We start from the raw sequence: 24,732 nt of genomic DNA on the forward strand, positions 1-24,732 counted from the left end.
TATCCTTTGTTCTTGTTCGCGCAGTTCTTGTTCTCGAGTCAGTTGTGTCCTTTCTCGCTCCAGCTGGCGCACGCGCAACTCCTTCAGTTTGGATGATATCCTGGCTTCAGCTGATGCATGAGAGGCCGCCGAGCTGCCACTGACCTGTGACCTTGCTCGGCGAGCGACGCTGCGGGTCATGCGTGACACTGAGCGTCCCAAGCCGTCTTCAGGTTGCCCTCCTCCATCCTTGCTGAAGTCAGTCTGTCTCGTAGAGGTCAGCTGTAGTTCGTCTGTGGTGCTTGTCATGAAAGTCTCGATTTTCTCCTCGATTCTCTCTTTCTCCGTACGAACTTCGCTTAAGTACTGAGCCTCATTTTCTTTTTCTTCCTCACTCTGCGTGTATCCAGAGATACATTCGTGAACGGCCATCAACGCTTGGAAAGCGCTGTCCATTTCTCTGCGGATATTTCCAAACTGGACGTGTGAGGCTCTATCTGTCACGAGAGCTTCAGCGCGCCGGAAAATCCTTGTGAGAGCCGCCCGATGACGACCTCTCACCTGTCTGAGGTGCCGCCACTCCCCGTTGGAGCATTGGCCTTCTCGTGGTTCTTCTCGGGCTGTAGTCACTGCAGCTTGTCCTTGACCTGCAGCGGCTGGTTCAGCTGGTACTTCTTCCATGTCAGCGGTTTCTTCTTTGTCACTTTCACCCATTCGCTCTAGAGACGGGCTTGCTTCTCCACTTGCCATAGTTCAGGATCCGGCCCGGAGGACCAGCAAATGTCGCCGACAAACTGTCGTTCGGAGTTCTTTTCTGGTTGGATGTGGACTGTATTTTATTCGGTGAGTTTGTGCGACATTCGTAGCCCGCCCGCCTGCTATGTGAGCTCCTGGGTTTTTGATATTCGGCGATTTTCAGTAGTAGATAGACGTGAAGATTTCCCGTAGAGGATTTATTGAAGTATACGCGAAGCAAGAAGCGGAAGCAGTTGTGAAGAAAACCGGTAGATGAAACACGCAGACACGGAGCACAATTCACTTTCGCTGTACAATCTGAAGCACTGACACTGCCCCGCCGGGCGCGGCTGCGCGCAGGAGAGTCGGTCTGCGCGCGTGCTTCTGTACTCTGTCCCCGCTCAGCCGGGCGAGGCGTCGAGCGGGGCAGATCAGTCCGTGCGCACAGCGCGACGGTCGAAGTGAGACTCTGCCGGGGTCGTACGTGACCCACATTTTATACGCAATGCTTAAGACGTGTGCAAAACGAGTGCAAACTTGCACTGCAGCGGGGAGGTGGCTGAAGGCGCCAGCTTGGCGGCCTGCGTGCCTTAAAACGACGTGTCTTTAATTTATATCTCGGTCTCGGTGGCGGCTGCGGCGCTGCTGCGGCTCGGCAGCGTCGGCGGCACGCGTACCGACCGCCGGCCGCGTCTGCTCGCGGCCCCGCCCTGCACAATGCCTCACAACTCATCCTGAGTCTGGACGGGGTGACGGCGGTGCGGCGGCGGGACGGCTGCAGCGAGCGGCGGCGGCGCCGCGGTGGCACGGCGGCCGGCCGGCTATCACGGCGGCACAGCGGTAGCGCGGGCTGGTCCGAACACTTTCGTCGGTGACACCCCTAATAACTAAGACATGTTTTGCCTTTAAAATGAGATGGTTGTTATCTGCGGTGCATGGTTATTTTCCTTAGCAGGTGTCAGCCATTAATCGAAAATGACCACGGGTGGGGTAAGATGAGCCATTTTCACCTGGGGTAAGATGAGCCGGATAAGCCATTGTTGTCTCCGCTGTCGAAAACCAAACTGAGCTGCGCTTGTTTCTGCTGAATAAAAATGGTAGGAAATTGTTTTTTTCTTTGTTGATTACACAAGTTGTAAGTGATTTGCAGATTATCTGAAGGATATTATGATTTCTTCCTTGATAGAAAACTTGACGAGTTATTGGAAGGCTTCAAACAGTTACTTTTTGATGGAGGAAAAAACGTTGCCATAAGTATGTATGCCATGGAGTAAATAAAAGAGCCCACTCTTCGCCGCGCCCGGGAAAAGAAGAGGTTCGCTTTTTCTATCCATGCTCAACTTTCCCCACGACGTGTCTCAACTTACCCCGCCCATGGGGTAAGATGAGCAACGTGCAAGATGATTTTTGACGCAGCCTTTCAGTACAAAAATAAGCGGTATGAAACATTTCTGGCCACCATTACATGCGCAAATGACCAAAAGTCCGTCCAAAAGTCCGTCCAACCCGTAAACGCAGAAAAAATGATCAGTAAGTTAGCCTGTAGCTTACGAAAAAACGGCTCAACTTACCTCATTCTCCCCTACGTGACACAATTGAGGGCATTTTTTTAGGCCATCACAGTATTTGTCAACAATTGTTGTTTAGGGGACTGGGGAGGGTGGCTACTGGCTCATTAACTGCCCCCGCCCCCCTCCCCCCAAAAAAGGAAAGAAAACGAAACCGATCATCCGCGAAAAGAACTATTGAGCTCGAACCAAGGTGAAGAATCGATTTATAGGTATGCAGGATGACTAACGATGCCACTTGTTGACTTCTTGTGTCAAATAAATTCCATCATCTGGATAGCACGTCAACTCTGTGGTATCACTATTTGACATTTTGCAACAAACGTATACTATTTGGCGCGACTAGCCTCATAAATGTTCTGAAACTAAAACCGTTTCTTCGCAATTAACTTGGACGACGTCATCCCAGCTTATGCACGACCAAAAAAAAGATATCGCTTCAGGATCACTGGCCTGAATTCCAATGCTTAAAGTTTACTCAAAGCCGGTGTGGCTGAGGCACTCTTCGCTACATCTCGTGACGGCCACCATTGTGTTGCATTTTTCTGTAAGCTATAAGTTAAAAAAAGGAAAGGATTGGTGAGTGGGTTGAAAACAGCCCTCACCCTCCACCCCCCTTCTTCTGGAAACATAAGTAAACGAAAGATCTGGCGATGGTTTATCCACTCTCCTCTGCCGCCGCGCTGCGAGGCCTCGATTCGATCGGTATGTGGCTTCCTGAGCGGTCCTCCCCGGAGGCAAGGTGAAAGGTCATGGCCTGTATCATAAATTTATACGTTGCTGAATATGTTTTATAGTTCTTCCAAGGCCTTGGACACCGTTTTATTATATCGGATAAGCATTGCACTTTCTTGTCAATCAATACATCTAAAGAAAACTTGATCATAATCTTATACTGCGGCAATTGTAGTTCTGCTTACGGTTGCCTCTTTATGATACGGGCCACCACCACCTCCACTGCGCTGGAGCTCTGGCGTTCTACCCCTCCCCGCTACGGACCGGCCCTCGGGCTAGGTGTGTTAGTACTGAGCGCAAACCTGTAGTAGTCACGTGACTTTCATTCACGTAGCGGGAACGGAAGCTATAGGCGATACCAAGGACGGGCTCTGGGGAGGCAACCGGCGCGGAAAAATAGCACGATTGTAGTTTTGGAAGAATATCTGTTGCGGTAAGAGGAATTATACAAAACAAACGTCCTAGGAGCAAACATGTGTTATTCCTCCATACTTTGCGCTACATTTCATTTCTCCAATGGCCAGCACTTAGCAAATAATAGCGCAATTCTAAATTGGTAATATATGTGTACAGTAGCAACTGCGGGTCCCTGTACCAAAAGCCCCTTCATGAGAGCACTAGTTCCTGCGCATGCGCACATTGCCTCAACCCTGTACTGGCGTCAGTTAGCGATACTGCTCACGGACGCGATCAGCCAATGAGCGTCCCTGATTACATTAATAGATGTCGCTAGCATCACGTGAATCCTGCTTGCGAACACATTTAAAGAATGAAACAGCTGCGCCATTTCCGCCTTCCATAGATTCCTTCCATCTTAGTATCAACTATAGGCTTTTCAACTAACTTTATGCTAAGTTTTAAACTATGGTTAGTATGTTATTTCTGGTTCATATAATTTAAAAATAACTGCTTTATGAATTAGGCTTTACTCGTCAGAATAGAATACTCTATTTATTCCATATTCAAAAAATATATCACCTTCCATGTAACTCATCTAGGTTAAATGGGCGCTTTCCGCGTCGTTGGTGTACCCGTTGTTCTATATACCCTGAGCAACACCGTGCTATTTATAAATATCAGAACAGGCATTTCCGGGCGTGCTTGTTGTTGAGGCATGCGCCACGTGCGCTGTGATTTGCCATATTGTGTCTTATACCAATATCAATACGTGTCGTATGACAATAAACATTGAGAGCCAGATTCGTGTGGATATCTTGCGTTTTACAATGCAGTGCAATGTCCACGCCCCACGGGGATTAGAGCAGTGTTCGCTGTGCATCGACTGACTTGGTGTTGAGGGGCTCGCGGTATCAGCGGACAGCGCACTTGTTTATGAAATGTGTTTGCATTTTGGATCGCTCGGCATGTTAAGATAAACGCCTGGGAGCTAATGACGGACTACCATCAGCAGAGAACCCTTGGAGGTGAACACTTGGACGACAGCGTCCATGCGAGCTGTACTTATTTTGGCCTTTGGGCTCCTCTCGAAGCTTTTAACCAACAACTCTACAGCCGTAAATGGAACCGAGCGTCCGCATTTTTTTTTTTTAGCTGCGATATTTCTTGGTATCTTAACTGAGATCTTGCTAAAATCTTTTTTGTTTTGCATGTGCAAGCAGTAAACGTGAAGTGCAGGAAATGGTTTCGTTTTGCTTGACCGTTCTCTTGATCAGTTGCAATACGACTTTTGCCGTTTTTCCGCACTCTTCATAAGAAACTTCAAGCATTAAAGATCGCAAGTAGGTAGCACGGTACTCTTTTTATGGCTTATTTGACGAATGGCGATATTGTGCGCTATGCTATCGCTTAGTTAGAGCGGAACAAGGTCTCTCTGAAACATGGAAGTCGCTCATCATCATTTAATGGAATCACTCACATGAACGCGCGAGGGGTGACGTGAGAATATTGCCCCTGTGCAATAACTTATACCCCTGTATGCCCCTGTGACAATAACTTCTATAAAACAACACTATTGGCAATCATTACCACGAGCAAGGTACAACAGATATAGTGCCAGTCGCTCACGTTTCCAGCACTTATCATCTCAATCTTGCACCAGCTTTCTGTTGTCACTTGTCAGCTCCTGCTACCAGATTCCGTCTCATTCGGTCACAAAGCGTCCAATCGTCCTCCGTCAGATTGTCTGTGGAGCAATCCTTTCATCTTCCTTCCTTGTTGTGCTGGCGGGTTGTGTGACGGATGCGTATTTACAAATTGCAACCGAGCTCCGCCGTAGGGTATTTTATTTATTTTCCGCCGTAGTGTATTTCACTTGGGGTATTTTCTAGCATACATCTGCCTGAGCTTGGGATAATTACAATTTGTCGGCGACGTTCAAAAATGATGCACCTTTTTTTCGCAGTATAGGTTATCGCATGTGCATATTTTTGCCTTTTTGGTTGCGCTTTTCCCTCGCCCGTATAGGGGAGGCGTTGAACGGACCCCATCGGTTTATCGTGAGTAACTCGCGTAAAAACCGTCCGATCGCGACGAAACTTTCAATACTCCCGATTTCATCAATTTTACACCTATCCTGAAAATTTCATGATCCTGACCCAAATGACCTTTGACCTGTGACCTATTTCTCGAGACCATGTTTGGCCCGAATCGCGATTCGGCGTATGTCGGCTCGCATTAACCGCGCATTTGCAGTCTTTACGTGGTTTCAAGCGTTGAAACATGTGATATGATGCTGGTCCTATGCATTAGGGTTGGTGTCAAGGTCACCTGAAGGTCAGGTCAGCTCAATGACCTTTGATGACCTCGGTTCACTTTTTCGAGTTTTACATGTTTCTAGGCTAGTTTTTGGAGCTGATTTCGAATTTAGCAACCATTTGAACATTACAGGGGGTGTAACGAAATCATCCGGACACCTTTCTTTCCGCTGTAATTAAAAAGCAAAACATTCTGGTACTCTTTCTTTTAACTGAGCATGTAGCTACCTTTCATAAAAACACAGTGGCGAATGTTCTGGAGTATTTCAGCCACCGAATTCTCCAGCACACTGGCTTTGATGCGGACCAACGCCGTCTAAACCTGTGCTTGCGGTTGGGCGGTGCTTGTGGCGGGCGTCTCTTCAGTCACCTGCTGAACAAGAGCCCACAGGTTTTCAATTGAATTGGGATCGCGACTTTTTCCAAGTCATGCGCGTTAGCCCAGAATTATTGAAGGTTCTATCGGCATCACTTCCCGTTCTTTTAGGGACTTTTAACCCGCGCCCCGTAGGGCTACCGGCGGACCCTACCACCCGTAGGGGGGGGGGGGGGGCCGTTTCGGCCCCCCCCTAAGATCTCGGAAAGTTACCGGCCGATTTTCAAAATTCAAACGGCGTTCGATAGCCCCACCCGGGAACTACCTTGTGACCAAATTTCATTGACCTAGGTCAAACCGATGACGTCACAGGTCAGGTCAAAGGTCAGATTTTCACCGTTCACAGGCAATTCAAGAAATGTGCTGTGAAAGCGAGTAAATTGGTAATTTATTGAAAACCATCGATGGTACATTGTTCGTCAAACACATACTTTGCTATCTGAGGTCACTGATACCAGGTCAGGTCACAGCGAGGTCAGGTCACCGGGGGTCACAATATGAATGTGTCGTGTGATACATGTTTTATGGTCCATTTTACATGACAAATGCGATTATGTGGGTTAGGCAGCCTTTGGGGCCAGCCTAGGTCACGTTTTTGTGAAGGTCAGGTCAAGGTCAGGTCAAATTAGGTCAAATTTCAAAGTTGATATTTTTGCATAAAATGGGTATCGATTCGATGCAGCTCGTCACGGGGAGTCTAATGGTGGTCTTCGTTTTGCTCTACGAGTTCTAGAATTGCCAAAAATTGAGTTTGAAAATTTGACGTCATCATTTTTGGACAGTTTTTTCGCTATAACTTGGCCAAAAAACGAGGTATCGATCTGAAATTTGGTATGTAGATAGAAGACGGTAGGCACTATCACATATATTCCGGTTTTTTCGAAACTCAAAAAACTTTTTGGATTTTTTGGCGAATATATCCAAAAAAATGCTTTTTTGATTTTTGGGGGTCAAAACTCAAAAATTTCAAAAATTCGAGATAGCAGTTTTGTAGCCCTGTCAATTCTACACCTTTTATGTCTTGATCATTTTTCTGTATCTTCAAAGCTGTAGTCCTGACAGGTCTTCTCGCGAAGGTCTTTTTTCGGTCGAAAATGACAGAACATGACGTCACTCTGACGTCATTTGTGGCCAACCTATCATAGCCTCTGGAAAAATTTTTGGTCACAATGTGTAAAATTGATGCCCGGAGGGGTCCTGAAAGTTTGGTGGCGATATCTCTAGCCGTTTAGGAGATATCGACCGAAAAGGACAGGGAGGGGCCGTTTCGGCCCCCCCCCCTACGGGGCGCGGGTTAAGTAGCGCCCCGCCCAGTGGCGCGGGAACCGGGGGGTTAGGGGGGGCTGAGCCCCTCCAACTTTTCGGCTGGGGGGGGGGGGGCTCGTAATGTATTTGAGCCCCCCCCCCCCAGCTGGAGGAATCGAAATCGGAAATCTACCAACACAATTTCATAGATTCATACATAGGCGCGGGAACCGGGGGAGAAGGCAGTGGGGGAAGCTTGCCCTCACAACTCTGGGGCCGTGGGGGCGGTGCCTCACAACTTTTCTGTATTAGAATCTTGTGGCCCCCGAGCCACTGCGGCGCCGCCGCCGCCCCGTCCAGGCTCGGGATGAGTTATATGGCATTGTGCGGGGCGGGGCCGGGAGGAGACGGCCGGCGGCACGCGCAGCGCAATTGTAAATTTAAGATATGTCATTTAAGGCACGTAGGCCGCCAAGCTGGCGCCTTCCGTCACCTCGTCGCTGCTGTGCAAGTTCGCACTCGTCTTGGGCGTGTTCTAGACGTTTCGTAGCCTGTTGAATAAAAGGTGGGTCACGTACGACCCCCGGCCAGTCTGGGCCGGCGCGCGACGGAGGCAGCTGGCAATACAACGGCAATGTGGACATAAGGAGTTTACTACAAGCTATTTCGGCCTTGGAAGACTGATGTGATGGGGAACGAGAAGGAGACCTGTGATGGTTCGGACGCTGCGGCTGATCTCCGCTTAATCCCGGAGTTTGACGGTGTGTCGCAGCCCGTGTGCGAGTGGCTGGACAAGGTCGAACTTGTGTGTCAGCTGCGCGGCATCAAGGGACTGCACGTCGTCGTCCCGCTGAGACTCACTGGTGGTGCGTTTGCGGTATATCAACAGCTCGGAGAAGATGAGAAGAAAAAGTACGAGGACATCAAAAGGGCCCTGACATCGGCGTTTGCTTCGGATCGGTTTGAAGCCTACGACCAATTTGAACGTAGAAGGCTGCGTCCAGGTGAGACGGTGGACGTGTTCGTCTCTGAGCTGCGCCGGCTGGCTGGCTTGTTCGGAGGTATGCCGGACGACAGCCTGGCCTGTGCCTTCGTGGCCAAACTGCCAGATTCAGCACGCCGTGCGCTCCGGGCTGGATCACGGATGGAGGACATGCCGTTTAGCCAGCTAATCGGTCGCGCTCGGGCCGTGCTAGCCGACGAGGAAACAAACACCGCGGCCGCCGCCGCTGGCACAAGGACTGGAGCACTCCCGGCCACAATGAAATGCTATTCGTGCGGGCAACCGAACCATATCGCCCGCGACTGCACGGCAGGCCGCGGACAGCGGGGCCGTGGAGGCCCCCGTGGTGGACGGAGCCTCGTGAGGTGCTACAACTGCAACCGGCAGGGGCACATCGCCTCTGTATGTCCGGAAAACGACGCGGGAGGGGAGAGATCAGCGCCAGCCTCCTCTCCTGTCGACCAGTGAACGGGGCGCTGCCAGTCGCGCAGCTGTCGGTGGACGGAGCGAGCTGCAAAGCGCTGGTTGATACAGGATGCAGCCAGTGTGTAGCTCACGTGTCAGTTTGTCGGAGGTGGAACCGACGTCCGGTGAGCGTGATGACAGTGAGTGGAGGGCGTTATTGGTGTGAGGGGTCAGGCGTGGCACGCGTGCAGCTGCGGTCTGGTGAATCAGTGTTCGTAGATGTGCTCGTCGTAGCACGTAAGCCACTGGGGTTTGAGTTCATCATCGGGATGAATGGTATCAGAGCACTGGGTGGCGCTACAGTGAGTTCGGATGACCGAGTCAGATTCGGAGTTGAGGCAGCGGTGTCTCATATAGCGGCGTCAGTGGCCTCACCCGGTGACCGGGTCAGCTGTGATGGTGAGAGGACTGGGGTGTCGCGTGCAGTGGCAGCGACTGCACGGGTGAGTCATGATCAGGCGAGCAGTGAGGCGGCCCCAGCGTCAGGTGCAGCGGCGGCAGCTGCAGCAGTGAATCGAGCTGACAGCAGTAAGGGGGATCCGGTGTTGGGTGCGTCGGCGGCGGCCGCACCGGCTAATCGAGCCGACGAGAAGGACTTTGTGGTGAGCTTTGATGAGACAGAAAAGAAGTGGTCGGTGGAGTGGAAATGGTGTGGAGGAAAGGAGCCCGAGCAGCTGCACAATACAGCAGAGGAGTACGCGATTCCAACAGAAGCCCGACACGAATACGAGCGAGAACTCTCCAAGTGGGTGGCGAATCAATGGCTCGTCCCTTATGATGAGAGCGTGCACGGGAGGGTCAAAGGTACGATCCCGCTCATGGCGGTCATCCAACCGAAGAAGGACAAAGTGCGTCCCGTCATGGATTTCAGGGAGTTAAATACGCACCTGGACCCGCATACAGCTGACGCGGATGTTTGCAGTGAAAAAATCCGTGAGTGGCGTCGGTGTGGACGAAACGTGTCTCTCCTAGATCTGCGAGACGCTTACCTGCAGATCCACGTGCACGCATCGCTGTGGCCGTATCAGACTGTAGTGTTCCAGGGCAGACGGTGGTGTCTGAGCAGACTTGGCTTTGGGCTCAGTCTCGCACCGATGGTGATGAGAAAGGTGCTGGAAATGGCCCTGAAACGTGACCCGAGGGTGCACACCGCTACATCACCTTACGTGGACGACATACTCGTAAATGAAAACATCGCTACTGCATTAGAGGTGAAGGGTCATTTGGAGGCGCTCGGTCTGACCTGCAAATCCCCGGAGAAGGTGTCAGAAGGTGCTCGTGTCCTGGGCATTCGAGTCTGGGGGGAGCGGCAAGGACTGTTCTGGAAGCGGGACAACCAGGATCTACAGCCGCCGCCAAAGCTGACGAGGAGAGAGGTCTTCTCGCTGTGCGGACGTCTGACAAGTCAGGTCCCGGTGTGTGGCTGGCTGCGTGTCTCCGCATCCTACCTGAAAAGACGCGCCACTGCAGCGACAGACGGCTGGGATGACGAGATCACCGACCCAGAACTCCAGAAAATGGTCATGGAAACGCTGCAGCGCGTGAAAACGGCCGATCCCGCACGAGGTCGCTGGGATGTCACCGGCGATGAGGGAGTCGTGTGGGTGGATGCCAGCTCCCTCGCCATAGGAGCCGTGCTGGAGATGGAAGGCAGCATCGTTGAGGACGCCTGCTGGCTTCGGAAAAATCCCGAGACACACGTGAACCTTGCAGAACTGGACTCTGTTGTGCGTGGCATCAATCTGTCCCTGGCATGGAACCTGAAGAAAGTGACTGTCGTGACGGACTCGAAAACGGTCTATCACTGGCTAACAGATGCGCTCTCCGGCAGAGCTCGGATAAAGACGAAGGCGGCGAGTGAAATGCTGATTAGAAGGCGCCTGGAGACCGTGAAGAGTCTGAGAGATGAGTACGGCCTCCAGCTGACCGTGAAGTGCGTTCCGTCAGTGGACAACAGGGCTGACGCACTGACGAGAGTGCCGAAGAAGTGGCTGAACCAACAAAGCGATCCTGAGGTCTGCGGCGCTGCCTTCTCGGCGCCGGATGTGGTCAGGATCCATGAAACAAGCGGACACCCAGGCATCGGGAGAACGCTGCGCCTGTGTAGGGAGCACGACCCGGCTGTGAGCAGGCACCAGGTGCGCAGTGTCGTTAGCCAGTGCGAAAGGTGCCAGTCCATCGATCCAGCGCCCCAGCGGTGGACACATGGTTCGCTGAGCGTGACTAAATGCTGGGACAGGATCAGCATGGACGTCTGTCACGTAAGCGATCAGCTGTACCCAGGGGCGTAGGCAGGGGGGGGCCACTGGGCCATGGCCCCCCCCCTTGGGCGCCGAAGGCGCCCTTTGCGATTGGAGGGCGCCGAAGGCGCCCTCCAATCGCAAATGCAATTGTGATATAATCGAATCGAAAAACAATCGCGACTGGAGGGCGCCCTCCAATCGCGAATGTGTTTACAGGGAAAATACGGATGGAGGGCGCCCTCGGAGGACGCCCATTCCAAATACGCCCTCCAAATACGGTTGGAGGGCTCCCTCGGGCGCCCTCCAACCACATTTGTAGGCTGTAGCTCTCTAAGCGTAACGGTGGTCGCCTATGTAAGCCGCTGTCCTGTAAATAAGCGCCCTCTCACCCGAAGGCGCCCTCCTGTAGGTCGCCACCCTGCTACACATTGCCGCCCTTCTGCTGATCGGCGTCCTCATAATTATTGGCGCTCTCCTACCTATTGAGCCCTCATGTGAAATTTTGAAGGCCGCCTTTCTCCCTTTTGGCACCCTCTTGTTCAGTGCCGCCCTCCTACCTATTGGTTCCCTAGTCCTTCCTGTTGAATGTTAATCGGGGCCCTTCTCCTATTGGCGCCCTCGTGTAGATCGCCGCCCTCCTAACCACTGGCACCCTCCTGTTGATCACCGCCCTCCTATCCACTGGCACCTTCCTGTTGACCAGCGCCCTCCGCACAGACGCCCTCCTGTTCGTGTCATCCTCTTGAGCAAAGGCGCCCTCCTCACCATTGCCACCCCCATTTTAATCGTCACCCTTCCGCTCATTGGCGACTTCCAGTTGATGACCGCCCTCCCACCTATTGGCGACCTCTTGTTGATCGCCACCCTCCTATTGGTGCTCTCCTGTTCCTCGCCACCCTCTTACCTGGTGGCGCCCTCCTGTTGATTGTTGATCGGCGCCCTCCTACCTATTGGTGCCCTCCTGTTGATCGCTGCCCTTCTATCCATTGGCGCCCTCCTGCTGCTCGCCAACTTCCTACCTATCGGTGCCCTACTGTCGAAACTCGGGATGTTGATCGGGGCTCTTCTACCTATTAGTGCCCTCCTGTGGATCGCAGCCCTTCTACCTATTGGCAACATCCGTTGATCGCTGCCCTCCTATCATTTATTTACTCCTTTGGCATGTTTTTCAACTTAGTCGTTCTATTGCACATAGTTGATGTCTTGCCTGTGAAAACTGCCACAAATGAACGTGCATTCAGCACAATGAATGAAGTATCTATACCTACCAAAACTATCTACGCTCTACGATGCATAAAACACGTCTTTGGTCCTAACGGATTGATCCTACTTTACGTGCATCATGGCATCTATATGGATTACGATTAAGTATTGTCAACAGGTTCGGGCGCAACAGCAGGCATCTGAAGTTTCGGCGATTGAAACTGGTTATGTGGGTACACTGTATGCATCTGTGAGAAGGCTATGAAGGCTGGTCTGAGGTAATTTGGATGATGTTTACGCATCTCGCGCTCCGGTATCAATCCGATACGGTGATCTGGTGCGTAGATATGCCACCGCCAATAAACTTTTATACATCGACACCCATGAGCCAAGCTTTCTGTACAGTTTGTGTGGCAGCGGCCCGACCAAACCTTAGGTATTTTTTACACCTTCAAATTTGGTAAAAGAGCGAGAGGAGCTTTGAACAGTGATCGTATAAAAGGCGTGCCTAAAAAGCGGAGGAAAAGGTTGTTTTCAAAAATTTCGCGCGCCTTCGGCGCAGCATTTCAAGAACACTTGACCTTTTGTGACCTGGAGTATAATGAATACACACGATGCAAAATCAATGCAGCACGACCTATACGAGGTTACGCAAAAAAAAAAACTGGTGGCATGGTAAAAAACGCCTCCCAACCCCCCAACCCCCACTGAGCGATTTTTTATCTCGCGACCGTATGGCGCCCTCCTTGGGTGAGGTGGCGCCCTCCAAACCCTTGCCCCCCCCCTTCGCGATTTTCTAAATACGCCGCTGGCTGTACCTGACTCTGATTGACTGCGGTCCGTCTCGGTACGCGATCTGGCGGCGGTTAAAGCGACAGGACACCGACAGCATCATCACCGCTCTGGAGTCGGTATTCCTGGAGCGCGGCGCTCCGAGGGAGCTGCTGACGGACAACTTCACCTCATTCCGCAGTGCCGCATTCCACGAGTTCGTCAGCCGGTGGGGTATCAGCGTCCGGTACCGAGCTGCCCATGCGCCGTTCGGCAATGGTGTCTCTGAGAGAAACCATAGGTCGGTCAAAACAATCGTAGCGCGCAAAGGCTGCTCAGTGGCGGAAGCAGTCTACCGCTATAATGTGATGCCGCGCAGTGATGACCTGAACTCTAGTCCTGCCAACGTACTGTTCAACTACAAACTGAGAGTGCCGGACGTGGAGAGTGAGGAAAAGTGCGAAGAGAGTGAGTGTGCTACGTTCAGTGTAGGCGATAAGGTATGGATCAGAGACCCTAGTCGCCGGTGTGATGTGCCAAGTTCCATAGGAACAGTCACCCGACAAGTGTCGGCGCAGTGTGTGGAAGTAGACAATGTCCCCCGTCACGTGAGAGATCTGAGACTGGCTTTCGTTCCCAGTCCGGAGAGTGGCCAGACTGAGCCGCCGAACAATGACAATGACGACTCTGGCCCAATTATCTTGCGAGAGTGTGCGCACGAAAGCCACGGGGAAAATGTGCCCCCTGTGACGTACGCTGAAGTTCTACGCCGCGGCATGCGGGAGAGACGCCCTGCCGTTCTGACCCAGTACGATGATTTGTAGATCAGGGGGGAGTGTATTAGAATCTTGTGGCCCCCGAGCCACTGCGGCGCCGCCGCCGCCCCGTCCAGGCTCGGGATGAGTTATATGGCATTGTGCGGGGCGGGGCCGGGAGGAGACGGCCGGCGGCACGCGCAGCGCAATTGTAAATTTAAGATATGTCATTTAAGGCACGTAGGCCGCCAAGCTGGCGCCTTCCGTCACCTCGTCGCTGCTGTGCAAGTTCGCACTCGTCTTGGGCGTGTTCTAGACGTTTCGTAGCCTGTTGAATAAAAGGTGGGTCACGTACGACCCCCGGCCAGTCTGGGCCGGCGCGCGACGGAGGCAGCTGGCAATACAACGGCAATGTGGACATAAGGAGTTTACTACATTTTCATGAGGCCAGGAACCGTTGGGGCAGCTTGTCCTCCCCAAATTAGGGGTTGTGAGTCACAAAGAAAGAAAGCATGTAAGTGAAAAATCTACCTATTTTACTGACTCGGCAACTCATTTGGCAGCTTAAAACCTTTATTCCAGGTTGCCAAAACGGTAGTTTCTTCACTCAGCTGAGACGGAATGCCTCACTTTTTTGCAAATATTTTCTTCTTTTTTTTTCGTTGAAAAGGCCAAGGTCTGAAAAATAAGTGGCCTAAAACCGATGAGAAAACTAGATTTGGGGGTACCCTAGGTTGATCTCTATGATGGTTCAGCCCCCCCAGTCTGGAAGAAGTTCCCGCGCCCCGCCCCGCATGAAGACAGCGTGGCTTGAATCAGGCATCAGTGCGCGTTCAGAAACCGAGCCCTCCTATACCGTCTGGTTGAGCGCTTCCAACCATTCATTGGCCAGTATGTTGCTCCGGTAATACTTGACGTTGATGGCGGTATTATGTGGCACTATGTCCTATTGGAACATCGCTAGGCAGCTGAACATGCTCCAGTTCTGGATATTGTCCGGATGTTTGACGGCGGCGAAGGCCAGCAAGTTCGAGCGGCTGGCCGCCCATACATGACCGATTTGACGGTTCCAAAGGATAATACAGCTCGAACGGCTACCCATCCAACCAGACCACCTCACCTTATCTTTCTTCAACCAGTGGACGCGATCTGGCGTGAGGCGAAAGGTGGTGAACTGGTTGTTTTCCCGTCAGTTTCGTTGTCTTTTTCAGTTTGAAGGGCACTAGAACCAAGTTTAAGGGCGGGTAGCGGTAAACCATGATATGGGATCTCTTATTATCTGACTTGGTAAGAATTCGAGTCAATTTGCGGATTGATTGGTGCCGTTTCCTTGCCGCTATCTTGATGACTCTCCTCACCACTTGACAAAGGGCGGCTTTTGTGGTCGCGACCGGGCTGAGTCTGCCACCGAAGTCCCAGCTTATTACGCCTCAGGCAGATGTGCAATTGGCTGCTGCTGATGTCCAGCTGCTGGCAGGCCAGTTTCTGGCTCATGACGCCGTGGATGCCGCCATGCAATTTTACCACGAAAGGAGAGATTGTATCCCTTTCTCGCAACTGCCTTGGACGAAAACTACTATGTGAACCCATCTGTGAATCGACTCCTACTCAGAGCAACAGTCACATGACAAGGTCAGGTCACTGCTGAGTTGAAAACCGATAGCAGAGGCACGTATTCATCCAATATTCCCACTTCTAACATCAGAAAGGATTAGGAAACTGTGCATACAGATATGGCGAAAAAATAGATGTCCGGATAATTTCGTTACACCCTGTACTGAAGTAGTTTTGGTGCCTTCGTGGCATGTTACGAAGCTGTCAGAGAAAAAATAGCGTTCTGCCCCTCCAACTTTTGCTTATTTGTAGAACTTCGTTGCTTAGCAAACCACTATGTTGTTCGCTTTGAGGAGCTTTGAAATGTCTGTGTAGTGTGTACCTAATTCAAAATGTTAGTTCGGTAATTAAAAGAATTGATTCAGTGTTGCACATAATCTAACTTAACAACCGAGCATTGCAGGTTTGACGGCTTTTTGCCCCACCACCTTCCCTGGAAAAGCTCACCCTTGCCTATGGGGCAAAACATAAGGGACAAAAAACACAAAACATGACAGATAAAAAACAAAACAAATTGAACTCACCACCTAATGAAGTTCAGTCTGGAGCAAAAACATAGGTAATAGGTATCTATGTCAAATTAGAATGAAAGATTAAAATCAGCCTGACCAGGCCTTACAGTCTGACCTGGTCCTAACCGCCTTACTTTACCTAACTTAAACCCAATTCAACCTAACCTACTACAACACCTGCAGAGGTACCTTCCTGAAAAATGATGCCCAGGGAGGTGTCCAACTTATTGGAATATTACCATGATTGCTTGTTATTTGTCCAAATGTGTGTCATCATGCTCTTGTATGACAAGTGATGTATAATAAATGAGGCATTCAAAAATGGTCTCCTGACTTGAGTGATCAGAATATTCAAATAATCAGGGTACAATGCTGTGCATCATAGTGCACAATAATCATGTTGTTTTTGTGTAGGCCCTCTGCGCATTATTGTGTACACTGTTATGTGCACCTTAAGGAAAAAAGTAACTGGTGGTAGGGGAGAGTGGGGCACATTCGTGCAAAAAATGGATAAATCCATATATCTGTTCTTTGGTTAGTGCAACGGCAAAATTGTTGATTGTGGTATGGAAAGGAACTATTGCAGATATTTTTCCTCTTTAAAAGTTATCCTCTAAAATTATTGCTTCTATTAGAAAAAATGACTTTTAATAACTCTGAACGTTTGCACGAAACTGCCCCACCTATGGGGCACATTCGTGCAAGGGGTGGGGCACTTCCGTGCACCCTGCAAAGTTCTAGAAATTACCGGGCATTACCAGAAATTTACCAAAGGAAATTGGCAGGGGGTCATTTCACTTGATTCCTTTCGACAAGAATGCATTGCACAACATATGTAGAAAGAATGGGCTGGCCAACAAGAATGTGCCAACTGCCGGCCTCCGTGACCTCGCCAAGTTCGCGTGAATTACTCGTCACGACGCCGCAAGCAGCCGAGACTGAGTCAGGCGAGCGTCATTAGTGAAACCTACTATAGATAAAGTCATAAATAGCAAAAACTAAAAAAAAAATGCACGAATGTGCCCCCAGGCAGTGCGTACACGAACCTGCCCCACAACGTTATTTGTAATATATTTCAAAATTTCTTGTTGAAAAAATGACACTTTGTCAACAAACAAGTTTGCAGCAGTTCCGTGAATAGAGTGAGCACCTTCGCCCCCAATTTTGAAAAGCTGAACCACATTTCCGAGTCAGGATCACGAAAATGGATGATGTGAGAAAAGTTTGGAAAGCTCACGAATATTACAAATTTGCGTTTTTATCAAGCATGACAGCAGGTACAGTGTTGTCTTCTACGGTGAACGAAGTGCGGCAATGATAGACGCATTTCCATAATTTACCTTGAGCTCGTGCAGTCACTCGTGTTCCCATAAACTGCTGAAAACGAATGTGCCCCATGCACGAATGTGCCCCACTCTCCCCTACATGACAAAGGGTTGCGCAACTGTGAAGTTCATGCCCTTGGTCTTGCTGGTGCCAAATGCCTATAGCTATAGCAGGATCAGTGAGGGTTGTAGACATGCTACATTATACATACACTGTGCATTGAAGATATGGGCACAAAGTTCATCCATAATTACTATGCTTAACACCTAATGTAAGAAGCAACATAAATGCCCAGATGATAAACAGCTCTCTGGTCAACATCACACAAATTTATTGACATACTTTGCAGGTACATATTTAGTTTCATAGCAAATACTTTCGATTTGATTCAAAAGCTAGGTGCTATATAGCAAGCTTGCATTTTTGTAGGTACAACAATGGCCATATATTAAATCATGAAAAACCTTCTCGGGGCATTCATCACATACCTTTTTACCGAACAAGTACCTATCTACCATGCAATGATTCTCAATTTTGTCCGCAATCCACGGCCACCTATATCTCAACTGACACATTGAAATTGAAATACCCTAACAAAACCTAAAACTGTCCATAAGAAGAATGCAATACTACAAGAACTATGAAGTTCTGAACTTATTCTCACATGCTGGAATGTTGAAACTCTACTTTTGCTGTTCATTTCCACATTTGATTGAGCCATCGTATAGAACTGTTTTCGCTCTTCAGTCATAAGCTTTTGCACAAATCTTGAATTTTACACAGCATCTTAAACCATGCTCCAGTCTTTCCAACAAGGTACTATGACAGCTTCAGATCATGATAGGCTTGTAGATTGTTAACCATTTGCCAGACAAACCTCTACAAAATGTGTATCAATTTCCAAACTAAGCAATTGATTATATCAGTAATGGGGTTGGGAACTCGATTTTTTAAGAATGCATGAAAATGATCAAACTATTTTCACAGAATTTATGGTGCATACCATTGCCTCATAAAATCAATAAGCTGAGAGAAATGGGGGAAGAAAGATAGGAAACTTGTTTTGAAAAGTTCTTGAAAAAAGATGCTCTTGATGCTGTTACGTCACATGTCACCTGCGGTTGACAAATAATGGCGCATCTGGCGCACCACAGATTACATGTTATATCAATGGGTGAAATATGTTGTTTGCTTCACTCTGCCATTCGCGCTGTTTTTAACTTTAAATTATGTTAAAACATTTACGGATGAAATGTTCAGTGTCAAAAATTGATGTGTCGGCCGTGTACTATATTCCCACTTAACATGAGCGCGTGATAAACGTTTTATGTACCTCGAATTTTCAAATGATAAAGATGATGAATCGGAGGATGCTGAAAAGCAAAAGCTCATTCCAATATTTGGGCTACTTTACGATTAAAATGTTTACATTCCTGTCATCTTATTGATCATTTATTTGTTCTTTTTTTATGAAAATAACTTAAGGCGTTGAGAACCGAGGTAATTTTTATCTACCGTGCCTTAACTTACCAGCAACAGCAATCTATCTACGCCCTACGGTGGCAAGGGAGACTGTGAAAGAAGCGTAAGATGGATTCTAAACAATTCTTTTGTGATATAGGTACTGAAGGGCAAAGTGCAGAGAAGAGCGTACAAGTCCTGTTTTGTGCCAGGCTGCTGCAGTAGCACTTATGAAACTCCGAAAACGATCTTCGTTCATGTCCCGAACAACATTACCCTGAGGAGATGATCGTCTGCAATAGCAGGAAGAGCTGATGCAAGTACTTTGAAATCCACTATCAAGTCGGTGCTATTGTTGTAATGATTACTGTGATGTGAAATATTTTGTGCAAAGGCTGAGTGTAATGCCCAGGAAATGACCTCCATTCGCCCCCTGACCGGTCAGGGTTATAAAATTTGAGTGGATGGCGGTCCGTTTGGGGTTCAGATGTCAATTGTATTTTGTTACTGTCAAACAATACATGTTATGCTGGCAGCGAATGTGTGTAACGTCGTTTTTCGAAACAGAAGTTAGAACTGTAACGGCAGAGTGCTTGCTGGTCTCATCGTAAGTATTGTAAGTGTTGTAAGCAAAAGCATTGTCAATATTGTAAGTATTGTGAGCATTGATGTATGGTAGATATCACCTCACATGATCTCGGCTCAGATAACCCTCTCCGGTGTCCCTGTCAGTAAATGGCACCTGGATCATTACAGATAAGATAAATTGTCATAATTCTTAAAGAATTTGGTGGTTTTGACTCGTTTACTCGAGGTGCAGGTCGCATTTCAATACTTTTCCATAGGCTTGCAATGTAAAGGTCACGACTCTGACCTAACCTCAGGTCACAGATCAAAAATTCTGAGATATACAAACGACACATACTGCAGGTACTGTTTTGAAGACTTGATGAGAGGAAATAACTTCGTGAAAAACTCAAGCTCTGACGTGTTTGCAAACTTTTCTGAGGTGGGGTCAACAAACCCGCTCTGGTTACCTGACCTTACCTGACCCGGCATTTTTTTTTTTTTTTTTGCTGAGATGTGCGCAATGAGCATTTAGGAAAAGTCACCAAATATGAGCTGAATGTCTCGCGGCGTTTGGCAATTGTACAAGAAAATCCTGAAAGGTCTCCCCGTCCGAAATAGGGTTAATGTGTATATGAAGAGTTGCAGATGCCAAACATACCCAGATCTAAGACTGCAGTTCCCAGCGCCGCTGCAACGTTTTTAAAACAAACATACATAGGACATACAAACATGTTTATTTGCATCTGTTTTGGATAATAGCAACTCATGGCGCCATCACCAGCGATAACTGTTAGGATTTGAGATATATTTTTATTTAGGCCATTAGTTTGGCTGTAATGTTTATTACGAGCGAGCGAGCGCAGCGAGCGAAGTGAGTCTTTTCAATATAACGGAAAAATCTCAGTATGAGCGGCCCGGCCCGGCCCGGCCCGGCCCGGCCTGTAACGCTTTTGAGAGGCTTATATCTCAGCAACCGCTGGACCGATTGGCCTGCGGTCTTTTTTGTTGGGTAGCCCCATCCCTTCTACCCCGTAATTGACTACTTTTGATACATCTCAGTGATCGTCGTGGCACGTGCCACGTGAAAAGTCAAGGGTGTTCAAGCTGTTTTGCTAAAGTAGTGATTTTGAGAGGCTCATATCTCAGCAGCCGCTTGGGCGATTGACTTGCGGTAATTTTTGTAGGGTAGCAGCATCCCTTCTACCCAAAATAAGATAGTCTCGATGCATGTGGGTCACCCCCAGTGCACGTGCAAAATACAACAATAAGAGGTGCAAAATTTGTTCCCATTTCAGTAACTCAGTAATTACTGGGGCGATTTCGCTGAAACTTGGCATACAGGTAGGCACCCACCAGGCAATGCATTCCCATGTGTTGCGGTTAGGGTGCTACTGCACGTGCGCACGTGCAGGGGGCGTTTCCAGATCTCGAGAACGGCTGGGCCGATTGCGCTCAAATTTGGTACACGGTTGGGGACCAGTTAGTAGGGTGCCGTGCAAAAGTCATTTTGGACCCCGTCTGCACGTGCGCACGTGCAGAATGCCGCTTCCAGATCTCAGGAACGGCTGGGCCGATTGCGTTCAAATTTGACACACCGCTAGCGACCGGTTAGAAGGGTGCTTTGCGCAAGCCCGTTGGAAGCATCCTCTCGCCCTTCCGCACGTGCATGGCTCACTATCTCGCTCGCTCGTTCTTCGCCCAAAAGGCGTTTTACTGGTTAATATTAGTTGGGCGCAGTTTGGTAGTTTTTTATTTAACTTGTGGTATGTTGTGCTGATTGCGGGTTGTTCAAACCTTTCAAATGTAAGGACCTTATTGAACTCAACCCTACCCCTACACTACCCTACATACGACTGGACGCTTTCCAAGCCCACAAGCATCACGACGCCGAGATGGAATGTAGCCGAGAAATCACCCTCGCCATCTTCTCTAGAGCTAATCGTGTGGGGCGGCGTGTGGGGCGCCGCTTAGCCTATGGGGGTGCACTTCTAGTGGATGGGGGACGGGGGTGCACCTGCACCCCTTTCATATGGAAAGTTACTTCCCTGATTACAGCTCCCCGTATTGCACCTAATCAGGGAACGGCCAGCAAACGAAGGAACTATTTCTGGATGACAGGCGAATAACCGCTCACGCAAGGAGCGGAGCTCCGCCCCGTCCAAAGTGGCCAACAAAGCAGAGACAGAGGCAGCATCACATCTTCCATCAAAGAACTGGTTTCTGGCTTGGAAGATGAGCTCCATCTTTGCATTCGAGTCGGCGCTGTCAGGAATCAGCTGGTCTAATGGAGTGAGAGTAGTGAGACGACTAGCTATTGTATCAGAGCTGCCTGGTCTTCGTAGCATTTGCACCGATTCTTCTCGATCGGACTCTGAATTCTGTCCCTCCTGCGTATTACTTGAGGCATTGCTATGTAGCTAAGTCTTTGGCAGAGTTTTATTATCCATGCTTTGCAAACAGTGCCATAACAACACAGTTAATTAATCACCAAGCTTCTTTGCAAGTTCCAATACAGTTGAATCGCACGCGATTTGAGTGCAAAAATCAAGAAAAGTGCCAACTTGTTCCCGTAAAATATTTTGAATATTGACCTAAAAAAATGAGTAATTTCCAGATAAAATAACAGCGAAATCAGTTTTGCTTGCCAATAAAACTCACAGATACTGAAGCTCCATTATTAATGGAACATTTTAATATATGCCATTCTTGATAAAACTTCTTAGCCACGCAATACCAGCGCAAAATAAAGAGACACTGAAAACACGACCAATCACTCCGATTTACCATAGGAAAATACATAGAAAATGTATGTCTCAACTGCGCCAAATATACAGACAGTTATATACCTACATGTGACGTCATGATTAGCCCGACCAATCAGAAGCAAGTCGATTTCAGCCACAAATAATTAATTTCTGAACTAACTAGGCATTTTTTTAACAAAGTGATTTTAAATTAAATCATTAAAAATTCTGAGCTTTTTTATTTTACCAAAACATACAGAGCATGCAGATAGGTCCCAACCCTATTGCAGTTTCCACACAATGTTTCATAATATTATTCGATTTTTATATCAAGAAACTCAAATAATCCACAAATTGTTATTGAAACACTCCCACTTCAAGAATTCACAGCATTAACAATACAAGTTCAGAAGCAAACAAACATTGCGCCAGATTTCGTATGAAACGCGCCATCATCCTGAAGTTTCTACCACAGACGGTAGTTCAACCGCAGCCGTAGTGCGAAAACCCCTGCCCACCTTACCCCACGGCGGAGCTCGGCTGCAATTTGTAAATACGCGTGACGGATCAGGATGCGGCGAGACCTGTTCAGCAGCAGGCCGCCCTCGGTATCCTCACTGGCGAACGGTGCTGGTGGCTCTCCGAGCTCCTCCACCGGCGTTTGTCCTCGGACCAGTCGCGCGGGTCCTCCCACCGGTCTTGGTCGGCGCTCCAGATCTCCAGCTCGTCGGCCAGACGGTTGAAGCGGATGCGACGAAGTCGCCGCACCAGGAGAATCTCGGCGTCTCCGTCGCAGCTCTGATGCCGGCTGAGGAAGAGGCCGAGCAGGCGGCGCGCCTGGCTCACCATGTCGGCGCTGGTGTCGCTGGAGATGTCGGCCAGCTCTGCGCGACTCACGCGCTCCATCTGCTCGCCCAGCTCGACGAACCGCGGCCCCAGCCGGCTGGACAGAAAGTCGACGAGCCGAGCGCGCCGCGCACCGGCTGGCGTCACGCCTCTCATGACGGCAGGTGCGCCGCCGCTGCGACTGCCGCCGGCTGAAGAGCCAGGCCTCAGCTCGAGGGCCTGATCCACGGTTTTAGAGAGCCGTTGACGCTGGCGCGGCGGCGAGGCAGGTTGCACTCGCGGCGGATGGTGGCACTCGCAGACGGCAGACGTGGCTGGTCGGGCCGCCGCTGGTGACGCTGGTGACGCCGCTGGTGCTGGTGCCGCTGCAGAGTGGCCCCAGAGTGCCATGCTCCGCTGGCGACTCTCCGGCGACTCTGAACTCTGTGTCGACTCAAGCGGTGGCCATCTGACACTGCCACTGGTGCTCGATCTCTGCCACGGGCTAGTCCTCCGAACATCCTCACTGATAGAAGACACACTGTAATCGGTCAGCACTTTGACCTCCTCCGGGTCCCCCACACTGTCCCAGGGGCCTTTCAAGTCACTCCCCACAAAACTATACTGGTTACAGACACTTTCCTCGCGGTCGCTCCCGCCAATCCGTTGTTCTGAAATTGCACGATGCTTTGTCGGGTTCGAGTCTGCGCTAAACCACTGGTCGCTGTTGGAGGTAAGCTGACTATCAGCGCCGCGGTGCTCACCTGGATAGAGCGCCGCCGGTGCCGAGTGGGAGTGGGTGCGGCGCCCGCTGTACGGCGGGTACTTCTTCAGGTACTCACTCACCAACTGATTGCCCTCACGACAGTCTACGATTTCACACACGGTCTGAAGCACTTTGACCGCGTTGGGCGACAGTACAGCGGTCCGCTCCAGTTGCTCCAACATCTCTTTGACACTGAGACGACCGGACAGAGTGCAGGCGGTGAATTCCTGCGCCACGGCCTGTAGCACGCTCCGATCAGTTTTCTCCAGCAGCGGAGCTATCTCCTGTATCAGCCGCTGGTAGTCGTTCTCTCGCCGCTGGACGTCCTTCTGACCCGGCGGCATGCTGTCGGACGCCGGTGACCCGCCACTATGGGCCGCCGCTACACCATGGCTGGCCTCGGACGCTGAATGAGTCAGCGCTCCGAGGGTGGTTCCCGCCGGTGACGGAATCGTTGGCCGCTCAGTCGCTGGTGGCGCTGTGATCGTTGTCGTCGCTGACACGCTCTGTGCTGTGGCCTCGGCCTCGTCGCCCGGCTCCGCACTGACGCTTCCTCGCCGGTCGGCCGCTCGCTCAGTACTGACCGGTGGGGCCCCCGACGCCGAGCGTTGTACGGCGCGCACTATCACGGGGGGAGGGGTGGGGAGGGTCCGGACGGTCCGGACCAGTGGCGCAGCCAGGATTTTGTTTCGGGGGGGGGGGGGGGTCATCGCCTCCAAAGCGGGCCCCCTAGTGTGCGGGCCCCCACCCATTTTTCAGAATCTCTCCATATTTCATACACATTCTGCTGAGCGGGCCCCCTTTACCTGCACGATAACCCTGAGCGATTTTGAATAAGAAAATGTGGATAGAACAATAGCTCGGATATCACCCGGTGTTCAATCTTTACGCAAATTGACCACGACAGAAATATGTTACTATGACGTAAGAATTCGTATCTTTCGAGGCCGAAATGTGCCTCTTCCGCAATATGCATAGCATACCTAAATGCAATCGGAACTGTTGCCTGCTTCTGTCGGACAAGATACTAGTTCCATGTGCCTGTCCTAAGTCACCTATTGGCTGCTGTAGTAGATTGTGCCCTTATTCTTCTTCATTACGTGAATTCGCTCACAAGAAGTT

The 24,732-nt window shown here is 50.0% G+C and overlaps 3 protein-coding genes across 3 annotated transcripts in view; 2 read left to right on the forward strand and 1 right to left on the reverse strand.

The window, feature by feature from the left end:
- The window catches only part of LOC122388101 (3-methyl-2-oxobutanoate dehydrogenase [lipoamide] kinase, mitochondrial-like), a 91,886-nt gene that overhangs the window by 36,462 nt on the left and 30,692 nt on the right, over window positions 1-24,732 (forward strand). The window lies entirely within an intron of this gene.
- Window positions 4,865-24,189, reverse strand: LOC122388100. Its single transcript, XM_043378888.1, has 3 exons — window positions 22,602-24,189; window positions 21,213-21,216; window positions 4,865-5,147 (listed from the first exon to the last, which is right to left on the reverse strand). The coding sequence occupies exon 1, from the start codon at window positions 23,952-23,954 to the stop codon at window positions 22,608-22,610; it is 1,347 nt and encodes a 448-aa protein (XP_043234823.1). The 5' UTR covers window positions 23,955-24,189; the 3' UTR covers window positions 4,865-5,147; window positions 21,213-21,216; window positions 22,602-22,607.
- On the forward strand, window positions 9,074-13,886 carry LOC122388098. Its single transcript, XM_043378883.1, has 2 exons — window positions 9,074-10,183; window positions 13,475-13,886. The coding sequence occupies exons 1-2, from the start codon at window positions 9,090-9,092 to the stop codon at window positions 13,527-13,529; spliced, it is 1,149 nt and encodes a 382-aa protein (XP_043234818.1). The 5' UTR covers window positions 9,074-9,089; the 3' UTR covers window positions 13,530-13,886.

This window comes from Amphibalanus amphitrite, unplaced genomic scaffold (genome assembly GCF_019059575.1).
Source record: "Amphibalanus amphitrite isolate SeventyFive unplaced genomic scaffold, NRLGWU_Aamphi_draft 000308F_arrow, whole genome shotgun sequence".
Classification (NCBI taxonomy): Eukaryota; Metazoa; Arthropoda; class Thecostraca; order Balanomorpha; family Balanidae; genus Amphibalanus; species Amphibalanus amphitrite.